Source organism: Dromiciops gliroides, chromosome 6, assembly GCF_019393635.1.
Source record: "Dromiciops gliroides isolate mDroGli1 chromosome 6, mDroGli1.pri, whole genome shotgun sequence".
Classification (NCBI taxonomy): Eukaryota; Metazoa; Chordata; class Mammalia; order Microbiotheria; family Microbiotheriidae; genus Dromiciops; species Dromiciops gliroides.
This window is the reverse complement of record NC_057866.1, coordinates 15,385,844-15,400,952: the sequence shown is the minus strand read 5'-3', so window position 1 is coordinate 15,400,952 and position 15,109 is coordinate 15,385,844. Positions and strand designations below refer to the sequence as shown.

Genomic DNA, 15,109 nt, shown 5'->3' with positions numbered 1-15,109 from the left:
CATGGCCAAAATTCATAGCTTCCAAGTCAAAGAAAAATACTACAAGCAACCAAAAAGAAATAGTTCAGATAACAAGGAACAGTAATCTGGATCTCAAAAAGTTTGACTGCTGCCACCATAATGCACTCAAGAGATCTTGGAATTGCCAAAGATAAAGGCTTAAAACTAAGAGTAACTAATGACAGGATTATCCATTTAGAATTCAAATGGACTCTTAGTTTATGATGTTCCCAGTGAAAAACCAGAGCTGAATAGAAATTTTGAAATGTAAATACAGGAACCAAGAGACATCTAGAAAACACATATGAAAAAATGGAAAGAACTGTGCAAGAATGAGGTATGTCAGCTAGGTTAAATGGATAGAGCACTGGGCCTAGAGTCAGGAAGTTTCATCTTCCTGAGTTCAAATCTGACCTCAGACAGATTTACTAATTGTGTGACCCTAGGCAAGTCACTTCACCCTGTTTGCCTCAGTTTCCTCATCCATAAAATGAGCTAGAGAAGGAGGAAATGGAAAACCATGCCAGTATCTTTGCCAAGAAAACTCCAAATGGGATCAAAAGGAGTCAGACATGATAGAAACAACTGAACAAAAAAATAGAAGAATGAAGTGTTTCTTTTTTAATTTTAATATGTATTTTTCCAATTACAAGCAAAAAGACATTTTCAACTTTGTTTTTTACAATTTTGAATTCCAAATTCTCTCCCACTCTCCCTCCCCTGACCCTTCATTGAGAAGGCAAGCAATTTGATGTAGATTAACCATTTGCAGTCATGTAAAACTTCCAAATTAGTATGTATAATTTCCATATTAATCGTGTTATGAAAGAAAACAGACCAAAAAAGGAAAAGAAAAAGAAAGTTAAAAAACCCAGCAAATTTCTATCTGCATTCTCTCAGAAATGGTTAGCATTTTTCATCATAAATCCTTCAGAATTGTCTTTGATCTTTTTTTTTTTTTTTTTGCGGGTCAATGGGGGTTAAGTGACTTGCCCAGGGTCACACAGCTAGTAAGTGTCAAGTGTCTGAGGCCAGATTTGAACTCAGGAACTCCTGAATCCAGGGCCGGTGCTTTATCCACTGTGCCACCTAACCACCCCCGTCTTTGATCTTTATATTGCTAAGAATAACCGTCGTTCACAGTTGATTATCATACAATATTGCCATTACATTGTACGATGTTCTCCTGGTTCTACTCACTTCACTTGCATCATTTTTCTGAAAGCATCCTACTCATTCTTTCTTATACCACAATAGTATTCCATAATAATTATATTAGCAAAACTTATTCAGCCATTTCCCAATTGATGGGCATCCCCTCAATTTCTAGTTCTTTGCCACAACAAAAAGAGATGCCATAAATATTTTTGTACATACTTTCTCTTCCTTTTTTAAAAAATTTCTTTGGAGTACAGACCTACTAATGGTTTTGCTGGGTCAAAGGATATGCACAGTCTTATAGCCCTTTTGGTATAGTTCCAAATAACTCTCGAGAATGATTGGATCAGTTCTCAACTCCACCAACAGTGCATCAGTGTCCCAATTTTCCTATGTCCCTTCCAGCATTTATTATTTTCTTTTTCTAGTATATTAGCCTATCTGATAGTCATGAGGTGGTGCCTCAAAGATGTTTTTTTTTTAATGATAAACATTTGTGTTTATAATTTTGACTTCCAAGTTTTATTCCTCCTTCCCTCCCTCTTCTCTCCCCTCCCTGAGTCATCAAGCAATCAGATAAATATGGGATATGCATGTGCAATTATGTAAAATATTATCATTGGTCATTTTTTGTAAGAAAACTTGAATAGGGGCAGCTGGGTGGCACAGTGGATAAAGCACTGGCCTCATATTCAGGAGGACCTGAGTTCAAATCCAGCCTCAGACACTTGACGGTTAACTAGCTGTGTGACCCTGGGCAAGTCACTTAACCCTCATTGTCCTGGGAAAAAAAAGTGAAAAATAGCATGCTTTAGTCTGTGTTCAGTCAATATCCGTCCCTTCTTTGGAGGTGGATAGTATGCTTCATCATTAGTCCTTTGAGATTGTCTTAGATCATTGTATTGCTGAGAATACTTAAGTCATTCACAGTTCATCAAACAATATGGCTATTTCTATGCACAATGGTCTCTTGGTTGTGCTCACTTCACTATACATCAGTTCATACAAGTCTTTCCAGGCCTTTCTGAAATCATTCTGTTTAGCATTTCTTATAGCACAATAATATTCCATCACCATCATATACCACAAGCTTTTTTAGTCAATCTCCAATTGATGGTCATTCCTTTGATTTCCAATTCTTAACCACCACAAAAAAAGCTTCTATAAATATTTTTGTACAAATAGGTCTTTTTCTCTTTTGGGAGATGTCTTTAGGCTATAAACCTAGCAGTGGTATTGCTAGATCAAAGGGTATATACAGTTCTATAGCCTTTTGAGCATAGCCAATGTTGTTTTAATTTGTATTTCTCTATTCAATAGTGATTTAGAGCATTTTTTCATATGACCATAGTGGGTTTGATGTCTTCATCTGAAAACTACCTGTTCTATCCTTTGACCATTTGTCAATTGGGGAAGGACTACTTATAAATTTTACTTAGTTCTCTATATATTTGAGAGATGAGACCTTTTTCAGAGAAATTTGATATAAAAAGTTCCTATTTTCTGCTTTCCTTCTAGTCTTGGATGTACTGGTTTTGTTTGTGCAAGAATTTTTAAATTTAATATACTCAAAATTATCCATTTTACCTCCTATAATGCTTTTCTATCTCTTCCTTAGTAATAAATGCTTCCATTATCCATAGATATAACAGAAGAACTAAAGAGGGGAAAAAGAAACAAGTGATCATTCCCAAACTTAGCATCTTGGGTCACGGAGGCAGATAAGACAACAAATAAGAAGACTTGGGAATGTCTCTTCTACCTCAACCATTTTAAGAGAGGAGAAGGAGAAAAGAGAATTCCCAAGGGAAAAAAGCAAGAAGGAGAAAAATGTATTTACTATTTCTAATGAGAAAAGGAGAATTGAAGAAGGAATAACCACCACATAAACTCCACTATTACCAGCACTGGGCAAAGGAAGATTTCATAAATGAAATGACACATGCAAGACATTGACAATGGAAAAATCAACAGGGAAACTGTGCTAGCTTGTTTCTAGGTTATTTCCTTTTTTTTAATTTGGGGCATGGGGCATTTTGGAGAGAGAGCTGTAAGTTGATATATCAAAGAAAAAGGAGAAAAGAAAGAAAATAGAATCATCGTATCCTTTTATTTTTTAATGCACATGATAGAAGAGGAAAGTTCAGAAGGACACAGATAAGCAGACAGTCTTGAAACTAATATGTTGCACTTATATCCTTTTTTTAAAAAAAGCAAACTATACAATTTCATATACAATCTCCTGTCTATTGAAATAAGTGTATGTGTCAAGAGTTTTGAGTTCAAAATGACAAAAACAAATCAAAAGCAATCCCTGCCAAAATTTAAATGGTGGGGAATATAAGACCATTTAGCCTGTGGAAGAAAAGAGTTGGGGGAAGCAGAAGAGCTTTTTTTCCATTATTTGAAAACTATTGTGTGGGAAATAAATCAAATTTGTTGTCCTTGGAGCTATATAACAAACTAGGAATGATATGCTGAAATTGAAGAGGAAAATATTTGGGTTAAATATAAGGGAAAATATCCTAAACATTAGAGCTATGCTGGTTTCATAGCCTGGCTCAATAGGAGGTGAGTTCCCCAGCACCAAGTCATTAAGCTGAAGCTGGATGAGTACTGGTGTCGGTGAGATTTTCCCCACCCCATAGTTAGAAGTGATTTAATTATGGTAATAATCAGTATATTAACTAAAATTGTGATTTAATATATGTAGATATTTTATTTTATTAGTAGATTAAGTCAATGATAATGGATTAGGTAAGATAGATGTTAGTAAGGCTATACATATACCACATTGAAGTAGTTCTGTAACCACAGAACTATAAGCTAAATCCACACATAACTATCAGTCAAATCCACAACTTTTTTTTTTTTTGGTGAGGCAATTGGGGTTAAGTGACTTGCCCAGGGTCACACAGCTAGTAAGTGTCAAGTGTCTGAGGTCAGATTTGAACTCAGGTCCTCCTGAATCCAGGGCCTGTTCTTTATCCACTGCGCCACCTAGCTGCTCCCCCTGTGGCTCTTTTTTTAACAAATATGCACTAATATGCATCACTTTGAGTGTGTTTGTCTTTCAGAAGTGCCCATTTTGATTATGTTGTGTGTCTAAAATTAGTAGCATATAAATACAGCCCTGTTGGGATATAAAAACAGCCAATGACACTACTCGGGGTCTTTCAGGTCCTACCCCTGACTGACCAGCTTTATTGTGAGCTAGGCCCTCTCTCAATAAACTTATTTTCTATGGCTTGGAGACTTTGTTGTTTCTGTTTTTCATCGGACTTAGAAATTTTCACAACACTAGGAGCCAAGTTATACAGTGAACTCAGATTTGGCTTGCATGAGATGACATCATAAGTCCCTTCTACAATTTTAACATATTACCAATGTTTTCACAAAATATCAGAAGTTTAATATTGTACCCTTGTATGTTCCTAGCCAACCAGAAAAACCAGGCCTTCACTGAAATCCAAGCAACTTGACTAATCACAAAATAATTCCCACCAAAGGCTGTTGAGCAGAATTTGTCACTAATTTGTCTGTTTCTAAAAAGTCATTAAAAAGTATCCCTTGTTGGGTCCCCTGTGTGTTAAATCCTAAGAGCCTACCTACGAGGCCTATACCCAGTCCCAGCTCTGCCCAATGGCCCACTAGGGATGCTGTCTACATCCTCTAATTGCCTAATGACCTCACTTACATCATGGGACTGTGCTCTGCGGAAGTCCTCCTACCCTGGTGCAGAGGACCTGTACAACAGAAGGGGTAGCAGCTTCCTAGCAGTCAGGGAAGAGCACCAACATGCCAGCCAACTGTGAGTAGTTTCCAGGGCTGGGAACCCAGGAAATTGTTATCTTGATGACTGAAAGACTTGTTGAAAGATTCTGAAATATATGTACAGTTATATTTATGCATATATGAATATAATGTTGTTGTTCAGTCGTTCCCAACTCTTCATGACCCTGTAGGGGGTTAAGTCAGACACAACTGAAAAATGACTGAGCAACAGCTTCCTGACTGCAGACCCAGCACCCTATCCACTGAGCCATGTCGCTGCCTCATATATACACACGGATACATACAATACTCACACAAGCTTCAGCATTTCAAGGATCCCTAATTTCATTGTTGTAGGTTTTCTCTCTATGGAAATGGAAACCCCTCTATGAGTTAGTAAATGGTTTCTCTGAATTGTTAAGACCATAAAATAGACTGCGTTTAGCCAGGAAGGTTAGGAACTTGTACAAACTTAGCTTGTCTAGTCCTTTAAGGGCTTGGGGGGAAGACACACAATCTGTCAATAGGACCTCACTAGAAGTCATTGTACTTGGAAGGATGGGCCAGGGCTTGTATTTGGGGGACATGATATGAATCTAATGGAATCCAGGAACCTAGCTAGAGAATGCTAGCCCATGTGCAGAGGAAGCCCTAATCTTTCCATCTATTGGCCCTGAGCCAGCCAGCTAAAAGCATGGGTATGTACTAATGTGTCTATATGGCAGAAAATAAAGCTGTCCAGCTGGTCAGGGAGGAATATAGTTGCCTCCATATTCTTCCAGGGAGGCCTTCATTTCTTATGTTTATATAAATCTGATCTCCTACATATAGTCTGGAAATGAGGCAAAGGGAAAGGAACAGTGGATCAAATACCAAGGTTTTTGGGTTCTACTGTTGGTTTAGTCATTAAGAAGATATTAACCGGGGCAGCTAGGTGGCGCAGTGGATGGAGCACCGGCCCTGGATTCAGGAGTACCTGAGTTCAAATCCGGCCTCAGACACTTAACACTTACTAGCTGTGTGACCTTGGGCAAGTCACTTAACCCCAATTGCCTCACCAAACAAAAAAAAAAAAAAAGAAGAAGAAGATGTTAACATTTAGGTAAAAGTTCCTCTTTTCTTGGTGCCGGCTGAGAGAAAGTCACTTAATACCTATCTTCTAAGTTTCCTCATTTGTAAAAATGAGTGTATCAATATTTATTATAATCTCCTCTGTGGGGTTGTTATGTAGATGGAATAAATCATGAATGTGAAATCAGTATGGAAACTTGAAAATGTCAGTCAGATGTGAAAGGTAGAAAAGGAGAAGGATGAAAGAAGAGGAAGGAAAAAATAATGGAAGATGAAGAAGGTGAAGGCAAGAATACAAATGATTATGATAGACATAAAGAGGAGATAGGAAGGAAAAGAGAGGAGAGATTAAGAAGAGGGAGGGGATGGAAGAAAGCACAAGAGGGAGTGAGAAAATAGAAAGAGGAAGAGCAAAATCAGAAAGAGGAAGGAGAAACCGAGAAAAGAAAGGAAAGAAGGAGAAGACAGGAAATGAGAACAAGAATAACCAGCTACAATAGAGGATTAAATTATACTGGGAATAGAAAGGCTGAGTGACTTGTCCAGCACCAAGCACAAAGTCTGGAGTGGAACTGTTGCCACCCTTAGCCTGGATGTAATGAGCTATTTATTGAATGTCAAGCGCACCCTAAAGGTGATACAAAGGTACTATAGAACCAATCCCTTGGACAGGTTTGATCCAAAGGAAAGATCAGTCAAAGTAATGGAACGATTCCCTAAATGTCTGGGCAGGGAAAAGGAAGCTAATAGTCTCTAAACACCAAGGACAGGAGGTTCTTAGCATTCTGGGGACCTCTAGTGGTTCGCAAAGGATCCAGCAATTAAAGAGAAATGACAAAAGAGGAGGGATATTTTGCTCTTGTTAACTGGACAGATGCAGGTGGAAAACTTTCAGCAGAATTTCCATGATTCTGCTACTAACAGCTTGAGGAAAAAGCATCCTGATCTCTAAATGCTCTGCTTTAGAAGGAAGAAAGGAAGGTCACTGAATACCCTTCATGTTGTGGTCTAGGCACTCAGTAAATATCTATTGGATTAAATTAAATTGAATCGGGCAGCTAGGTGGTGCAGTAGATAGAGCACCGGCCCTGGATTCAGGAGGACCTGAGTTCAAATCCGACCTCAGGTTTAACTAGCTGTGTGACCCTGGGCAAGTCACTTAACCCCAATTGCCTTAAAAATTAAAAAATTTAATTGAATCCCTCTGCTTGAGGGTACAAGCAAACTGGTTGGAAAAAGCCTGGGGACAAGAAGGCCGTTCAGAGCTCCCACCTCAATCCTTAGTTTTACTCCTTTTCTCTTATTCCCAGTTCTACTTGCAGCCAAAGACCTCATCTCACAGTCCCCCCTCAATCTCCTTCAAGTATCCTCAAATGAAAATACAAAGTAGCATCAGTCAGAAACTGAAACCAGAGAGGACTGTGGGTACTATTCTCTTTTCTTTTCTTTTTTTTTTTTTTTTTTGGTGGGGCAATTGGGGTTAAGTGACTTGCCCAGAGTCACACAGCTAGTAAGTGTCAAGTCTCTGAGGCCGGATTTGAACTCAGGTCCTCCTGAATCCACGGCCAGTTTTCTATCCACTGTGCCACCTAGCTGCCCCATGGGTACTATTCTCAAGGAGAATTGTCCCTGTGTGTGTGTTTGTGAGAGGGAGGGAGGGGAAGGGAGAGGGAGAGGGAGAGAGAGAGGGAGAGGGAGAGGGAGAGAGTTTGTGCAGTTTCTTCTGGTATTGGGATGTAAAGAATTAATTGTTATTTGAGGTTTTTATGCCTCAGTGTGCACTAACCTGGGGCTCCCAAAACCACACAGTGCTCCACCCACTGGTTGTAGCCATTGCCATGGCGCTGGCACCGCACATCATCACCACTCGCTGACGCCTACATGGGCCTGGCAAAATTATAATGACTGGAAGCCTAGTGAGGGCAGTCATGTGACTGTCAGAGCGGCCAGACAATTGGTTGGGGGCCGTATGGGGTTTCAGGGAACCCCCGGTTAGCTGGAAGCTGGAAGGCAACACGAGTAGGGCTGTGTATTCTCAGCTGATTCCTGGTTGATGGTATTTTTTCAGATTGTATAATTTCCCTTTCCCCGTTTTATTTCCTGTCCCTTGATCCTACTGATCCTGTTTGTGGGTTGTTGTTTTATTTTAAGTTCGTTCTTGTTAAAATAAATCCTGTTCTGTTTTGAGGGAGGCTGCCAGTCTCCTTCCTTGCCCCAGTATTGAGAGGAGCCACTTAGCTAACACTCCCCAATTAAAATTTGGTCCCCACAGGGAAATGGAGTGGAACAATGGTCTAAATTCCTTGGTTAACCCAGATTGAGTCCCAATATTCTTCCAACTGACATTGTTTCTGAAACCCACTTATCCAAGTGCAGCCCACTGAACAGAACTGATTCTTGGTGATGGAGATTAGAGCAATGCAGCATTTCTGAGGCATGGTCTTCAACATCTGCTTTCAGTATAAAAGACAGGAAATGAAAGATAAAATGAGAAAGAGTTTGGACTGAAAGTGCTCTGAACCCAGGACATCCTAGGTAGTTCTAGTTTTGTCTAATGAGTCAAAAAATCATGGAGCATTTATTAAGCTCATATTTTATGTCATGTGTGGGGGATACAAAGTCCGAATCCATGTCCCCAAGAAACTTGAAAGTTAAGTCCTAAAACCAACTGCTGACAGTCATTTCTGGAAAAATACAAATGCTCTTTTTGGCATGTAAAGCCCTTCACAAGCTGGTGCAACCTGCAAGACAGTTAGATGATGCATTGGATAGAGCACCTGCCCTAGAGTCTGGAGAACCTGAGTTCAAATTCAGCCCCAGATACTTACTAGCTGTGGGGCCCTGGTCAAGTCACTTGACACTTTTTGTCTCAGTTCCTCATTTGCCTCAGTTCCTCATCTGTAAAATAAGCTAGAGAATGATATGGAAAACCACTCCAGCCTCCATGCCAAAAAAAACTCCAAATGGGATTACAAAGAGTCAGACATAACTGAAATGACTCAACACATTTTCTATACAAACTGGCTGCTGTGCTGTTGTTCCCCCATACACAACATCCCATCTCCCACTTCTGCACCTTTGTCTAGTCAGCCATGCTGGGAAAAGGTTCTCTCCTCATCCCCACCTGTTATAATCCCCAGCTTCCTTCAAGGCTCAGCTCCAGAGCCAGGAGGCATTAACTAACTGCCCTTGATTAGTAGTGTCCTCCAAAAAATGTATTTTGGATTTACTTCGTATCTATTTTTCAATTCAATGTAGTTATTACCAGTCATATTTTCCCCCAATAGGATGTGTCTTACTTCAGGACATCTTTGTATCCCTAATGCCTAGTGCAAAGTAGGACAGAGAACCTGGAAACTCTGTGGGAAGTTAATCATATGTGAATTAATATATTAAATCAGTTAATAATAAATTGATTAATATATTAATTCAATTAATAATAATGGAATTGTGGGCGTTGAAATTAGCCTCAGGCTCCCCAAGCAGAGCTTCCCCTCCCGCTCTGCTTCAGCTGCTAGGAGAGGGGGATGGTCTCTGAGCCGGGCTAAGCTGCGCAGACCAAGCCAGCCACTAGTGTGGCATGGTGCAGCTCGTGCAGAGTGGAAAGGCCCATGAAAACCCTCAGGGACGCACTCCCTTTGCCCTGAGAGGATCAATCCCAGAGATCCCCAGCTCGTCCAGGCCGGGCTCTGGGTAGCCCATGCAGAGGTCCCTGGGCACACAGCAGGGCGCACGGGCCCCTGGAGCCCTGGGTGTGGTACGCATGAGACACTTGAGTGCCCCCCCCCACAGCGCTAGTGCAGCCGGCAGATTAGCTTGGGGGGGGGGTGGCCGCAGGGAGCCCAAGATTTGAGGGGATAGAAGGAAGATATATACAGGGGAAAAGACAGTAAAAGGGACGATGCTGGAGATTAAGAGCAAGGGAGAAGCCAGAAGATTAAGAGGGGGGAAGGGGGGGGGGAGGAAGGTGTTACAAGGAGACAGGCTGTGTAAAGAGAGGGGCTGACTGAGACGGATAAAAGGCTAAGAGCAAGGAAGAAGAACGCCAGAAGGCTAGAGACACCAGGGGGTTGGCAAAAGAGGTGAGGACGCTAACGGGCTTTTCAGCCGGGTTGACAAAGTGAAAGGGGCTTGGAGTTAGAAGAAAGGAGCTGAGCAGTGAAAGTGAAGCAGGGGAGCAAGAGTGAAAGTTGCAGAAAGCTGGAGCATACCCTAAGGCAAGAGGCGGCAAGGGCCATTATTGTATTAAAAGCAGCCAGGTTGTATAATTTGCATTTCTTAACCTTTATCATTTACATTGATTTTTATGAATAAATTCTGCTTTGATTATTTAATTAAGAAGCTTCTTAATCTTTTGCTTATCAATTTGGGAGGAGCAAGTGTGGTGGAACTTTATAAATGGCCCACATTAAATTAATAGCAGTAGATAGCAAAGCAGTCAAAAGTCCCAGATTAAGTACCCCAGTCAGATTAGTCTCCCCAGATTAGGCAAACTAGTTAAAATATTTCTGCATTTGAATGACAACCTTGGCAGGATTTTGGCCCAGTTATAATTTTCATAAAGTTATAATTTTTCATAGAAGCATAGTTATTATTTTTTCAGATCAGATAAGCTAAATTAATTATTTTTTTTACAGAATGAAGAATGAATTTTCCAAAATAATTCTGATTAATAAAACTTCATGAGGCAGCTAGGTGGTGCAGTGGATAGAGCACCGGCTCTGGAGTCAGGAAGACCTGAGTTCAGGTCCAGCCTCAGACACTTAACACTTACTAGCTGTGTGACCCTGGCCAACTCACTTTACCCCAATTGCCTCACCAAAAAATAAATAAATAAATAAAACTTCATGCTTCAGTTAAACTATTGTCTACCTTCCACATGTGAACTTCACTCTTCTTCCTCTGTCCTTTGTCCCACGTTGTTCTACATACTTAGGATAAACTATTTCCACCTCTTCCACTGTAGAATCTTCTTCCTCTGAAGTCACTTTGACAGATGAACAAAGAGTGGATTGGAATGGGGAGAGATTTGAGGCAGGCAGACCCTCTAGAAGGTTATTGCGGTAGTATGTAATTGAGGTGAGGAAGGCCTACACAATGTCAGAGGAGAAAAGGGGGCCTAGCTATAAGACGTGCCGCAAAGGTAAAATCAACAGGATTTAATGAAAGAATAGTTTTTAGGGTTGAAAAAGTGAAGTGTTGAGGATAACCCCCACCTTGAGAGCCTCAATGACTGCAACCGCCTCAACAATAATAAGGAAGTTAAGCAGAGGGGAAGGTTTGGGGGAAATAATGAGTTCAGTTTGGGACATTTTGAATTTAAGCTATTTGTGACACATCTGGAGAGAACTGGAGATGTGAGATTAAAGGACAGGATGGATGTTAGGGTTAGATAAGTAAATCTGAGAATCATCTGCAGAAAGATCATAATCCACAGAGGATCACCAAGAAATAGTCTAGAGAAAGAAGAACAAAAGACCCAGACCCAAGACAGAGCCTTAAAGGACATCCATGATTAGTGGGCAATGCCCTGATGAAGATACAGCAAAAGAGAATGAGAAGCAGGAGCCAGATAAGTGGGAGCGCAATCAGGAGAGAACAGCATCACAAAAAACTAAGAAAAGATAGTAACAGGGCAGCTAGGTGGTGCAGTGGATAGAGCACCAGCCCTGGATTCAGGAGGTTAAGAAGAAGGAGAACTCATAAGGGGCCATTGGATTGGGCAATTAAGAGATCACTGGTAACTTTGACAAGAGCAGTTTCAGTTGAATGATGGAGAACTCTATCGAATATCGCCTTCTCAAGGAGTTTAGCCAAAAAGGGGAGGAGAGCTATCAGATAACATATAGAAGGGATGTCTAGAACAATCGAGGATTTTCTGAGAATGAAGGAGACATGTATGTAACAACTGTACTGGGAAGTCCTCTCATCATGCTTATAAGCACTAGGGAAGTAGCCAGTAGATGGAGAGATTGAAGCTAAGTGAGAGCGGGAATGAGAAAGACGACAATTTTCTAGTTAAGTAAGGGGAGAATGGGATGACTTGTGCATGTAGAAGGTTTGCATGACCAAGAATAAGGACAATTGCACTATATGAGATAGGGATTGAGGAAGCATCTGAGTTATGTGAGATGAGGTAGAAGGAAGAAGAGGGTGCTCTGGGAGAACGGCATCATTTTGGGTGTGAAATATGAGACAACTGAGAGGGTGGAAGAGCTATGGGAGGTTTGAGAAGATATCAAAAGGTTTGGAAAACGGATGTGGTTGGTAGGATAGTGAATCAGCTAGGGAGGGTTAAAAGGATTCTTTCGCCTCAATGAAAACTTCAGTCAGTATTGTTTTATGATTTTCTCTAGCTTCATTCAGCAGCACATGAGTAGGAGTGAAAGCAGCAGATGGTGCATGTAATTAAAGGAGGGGGCTATCTGAGTAAATGTTTATTCTTTATTATTTAATTCTTTTTTCCCCAAGGTGGCCAAGAAAGAGGAAACATGTGCTAATGGAGCTGGGAAATAATAGCAGGGTGAAGGAATTTGTTTTTCTGGGGCTTACCCAGTCTCCAGAGCTGAGCATAGTCTTGTTTCTTTTATTATTCCTGGTTTATGGAACAACGCTGCTGGGAAACCTTCTCATCATGCTCACCGTGACCTGTGACACTCGCCTCCACACGCCCATGTACTTCCTTCTCCGAAATTTATCCATTGTGGACATTGGCTTCTCTTCCATCACTGCTCCAAAAGTTTTGCTGGACCTTCTAGCTGAGAGAAAGACCATCTCTTTCAATGGCTGCATGACGCAGATGTTTTTCTTCCACCTCCTTGGTGGGGTTGATGTTTTTTCTCTCTCTGTAATGGCTTATGATCGGTACTTGGCCATCTCAAAGCCCCTTCACTATGTGACCCTCATGAGTAAGGAACGGTGCTTTGGGCTCTTGGCAGCCTCCTGGGTGGGGGGGTTCATACATTCCATTGTACAGATCTCTCTATTGCTCCCACTCCCTTTCTCTGGGCCCAATATCATTGATAGTTTCTACTGTGATGTCCCCCAAGTCCTCAAACTGGCCAACACTGATACCTTGGTTCTGGAGTTCCTTATGATCTCTAACAATGGTCTCCTCACCACACTTTGGTTCTTTCTCCTCATTGTGTCCTACACAGTCATCATGGTGATGTTGAGGTCTCACACGGGAGAGGGCAGGAGGAAAGCCATCTCCACCTGTTCTTCCCATATCACCGTGGTCACCCTGCATTTTGTGCCCTGCATCTATGTATATGCTAGGCCCTTCACTGCCCTTCCCTCTGACCGGGTCATCTTGGTCACCTTCACTGTCATCTCCCCTCTCTTGAATCCCCTGATTTACACCCTGAGAAACCAGGAGATGAAGTCAGCCATGAGAAGATTACAGAGACGACTTGTACCTGCTGAAAAGCAACTGGCTCTATGCTAACAGGGAACTGGGAAAGGTTGGCCTGAACTTTATGCCCATTATTTGCTTGGGGAAAGGTAGTTATAAGAGAAACATTCTTTCAGATATCTCCATGTTGGAGTGTAGTGATGGGAATTACCCTAAAAAAACCAGTGAAGGCAAAGAATTTGGGGCATTCCAAGCATAAGCAAAGCAAGGTACATAGCAAGATGCACAAACACACTAGACCCTCATCCATTCAAAGAAAAATTATCCATATTAAAGATTCTATAGAAAAAAATGGAAAAGACAATGGCCTGGGAACCCGGAGACCTGAACCTCCCACCAACTCACTGTGTAAGCTAAGGCAAATGATGTGACTTCTCTGCATGTTATGAATGTAGGGATTGGACAAAATGTTCTTTAAGGTTCCTTCCACCTCTAAAATTCTGTGTTCTCAAGTCTCTTCAGGCTCTTGCTTTCTACATTAATAATAATAATAATAATTGCTTACATTGATAATGGGGAATTAAGCAAAAGAGCTTCTGATTTATCTGAGGAGGTTGACAATCACCTTGAAGGCAGCCAATCAGAGAAGGGACCAATCAGAGAAATTCCTTGTGTCTTCTCAACAAAGGGGAGCTGGAGGTGGAGGTTGCAGGGGTGGGGTAGAGAGAAATGGGGATAAGGATTGCCTCCTTCCCTAGAAAGCGTCCCTTTCAACAAAAGACCACACTCTATAATCTTATTGAGTTGATCACTTGGATGGACAGCTCTCTGGATGAATCCACCATTATGATATGGCATTTAAGCACAATGTCTCATTTGACAACAATCCAATGAGATAAGCACTACAATTATTATTATGATCCTCTTTTTAAAAGGTGAAAACTTATTCTCAGAGAAGTTAAACATCTTCCTAAGTATGGGATGATAGAATTTCAGAGTTGAATAGGACCCTAGAAGTCATCTAATCTGACCGCTATTCAAACCAAAATCCTTCAATAGTATACCTACCAGAGGTCATCCAGTCTTTGCTTAAAGACCTCTAAGAGGGAGAATCACTAGCTCCCTAAGTAGACCAGTCTTCTATTGGACAGCTCTGATTCAAAATCTTGACCATTTTGTGTGTCCTGGAACTCTTCGGAAAGCTGGTGAAACCTTTGCTCAAAGTAATGTTTAAAAAGGCATTCAATAAAAAACATAGGATTACAAAGGAAACCAATTATATTGAAATACAACTATCAAAATAGTAAAACTTCCAAGTTCATGAATCCCCTGAAATTTATTCACAGACCCTTAGGGTCTGTGGAGCCCTCCTAAGAACCCCTTCTCTAAGCATTAGGATATTTTTCTTTACATTAGATCTAAATTTGCTTCTTCACAATTTCCATTTGTCCAAGACCATACAGGTAGTAAACATAAGAGACTGGGCTCAAATCCTGTCCTAACCCAAAGTCCAAATGCCCTATTCATGTTCTCAGAATGAAGGGAACCTCAGTGTCTCCCTCATCTGACTTCCTTGCCATCTTAATTGTCCTCCATGGGTCACTCTCTATCTCATTCATGTATTTCCTAAAATATGGTGCCTAGGACTAAAGGGGAGGCTGACCAAGACAGGCAGCAAAAGGACTCCCATCATCTTGGTCTTGGGCATTATGTCTCTCTGAATTAAACCTAAAAGCCCTTGGTTTGGGGGGA

The 15,109-nt window shown here is 41.0% G+C and overlaps 1 protein-coding gene across 1 annotated transcript; it reads left to right on the top strand.

Annotated features, from left to right (window-relative positions):
• The first annotated feature begins 12,502 nt into the window (after positions 1-12,502).
• LOC122731819 (olfactory receptor 4D11-like) lies at positions 12,503-13,450 on the top strand. The gene has a single exon (XM_043972089.1). It carries the CDS (start codon positions 12,503-12,505, stop codon positions 13,448-13,450), a length of 948 nt encoding a protein of 315 aa, XP_043828024.1.
• Positions 13,451-15,109: the final 1,659 nt, after the last annotated feature.

Coding starts and splice junctions, on each gene's coding strand:
- LOC122731819 (XM_043972089.1), top strand. CDS start 12,503: ATGGAGCTGGGAAATAATAGCAGGGTGAAGGAATTTGTTTTTCTGGGG.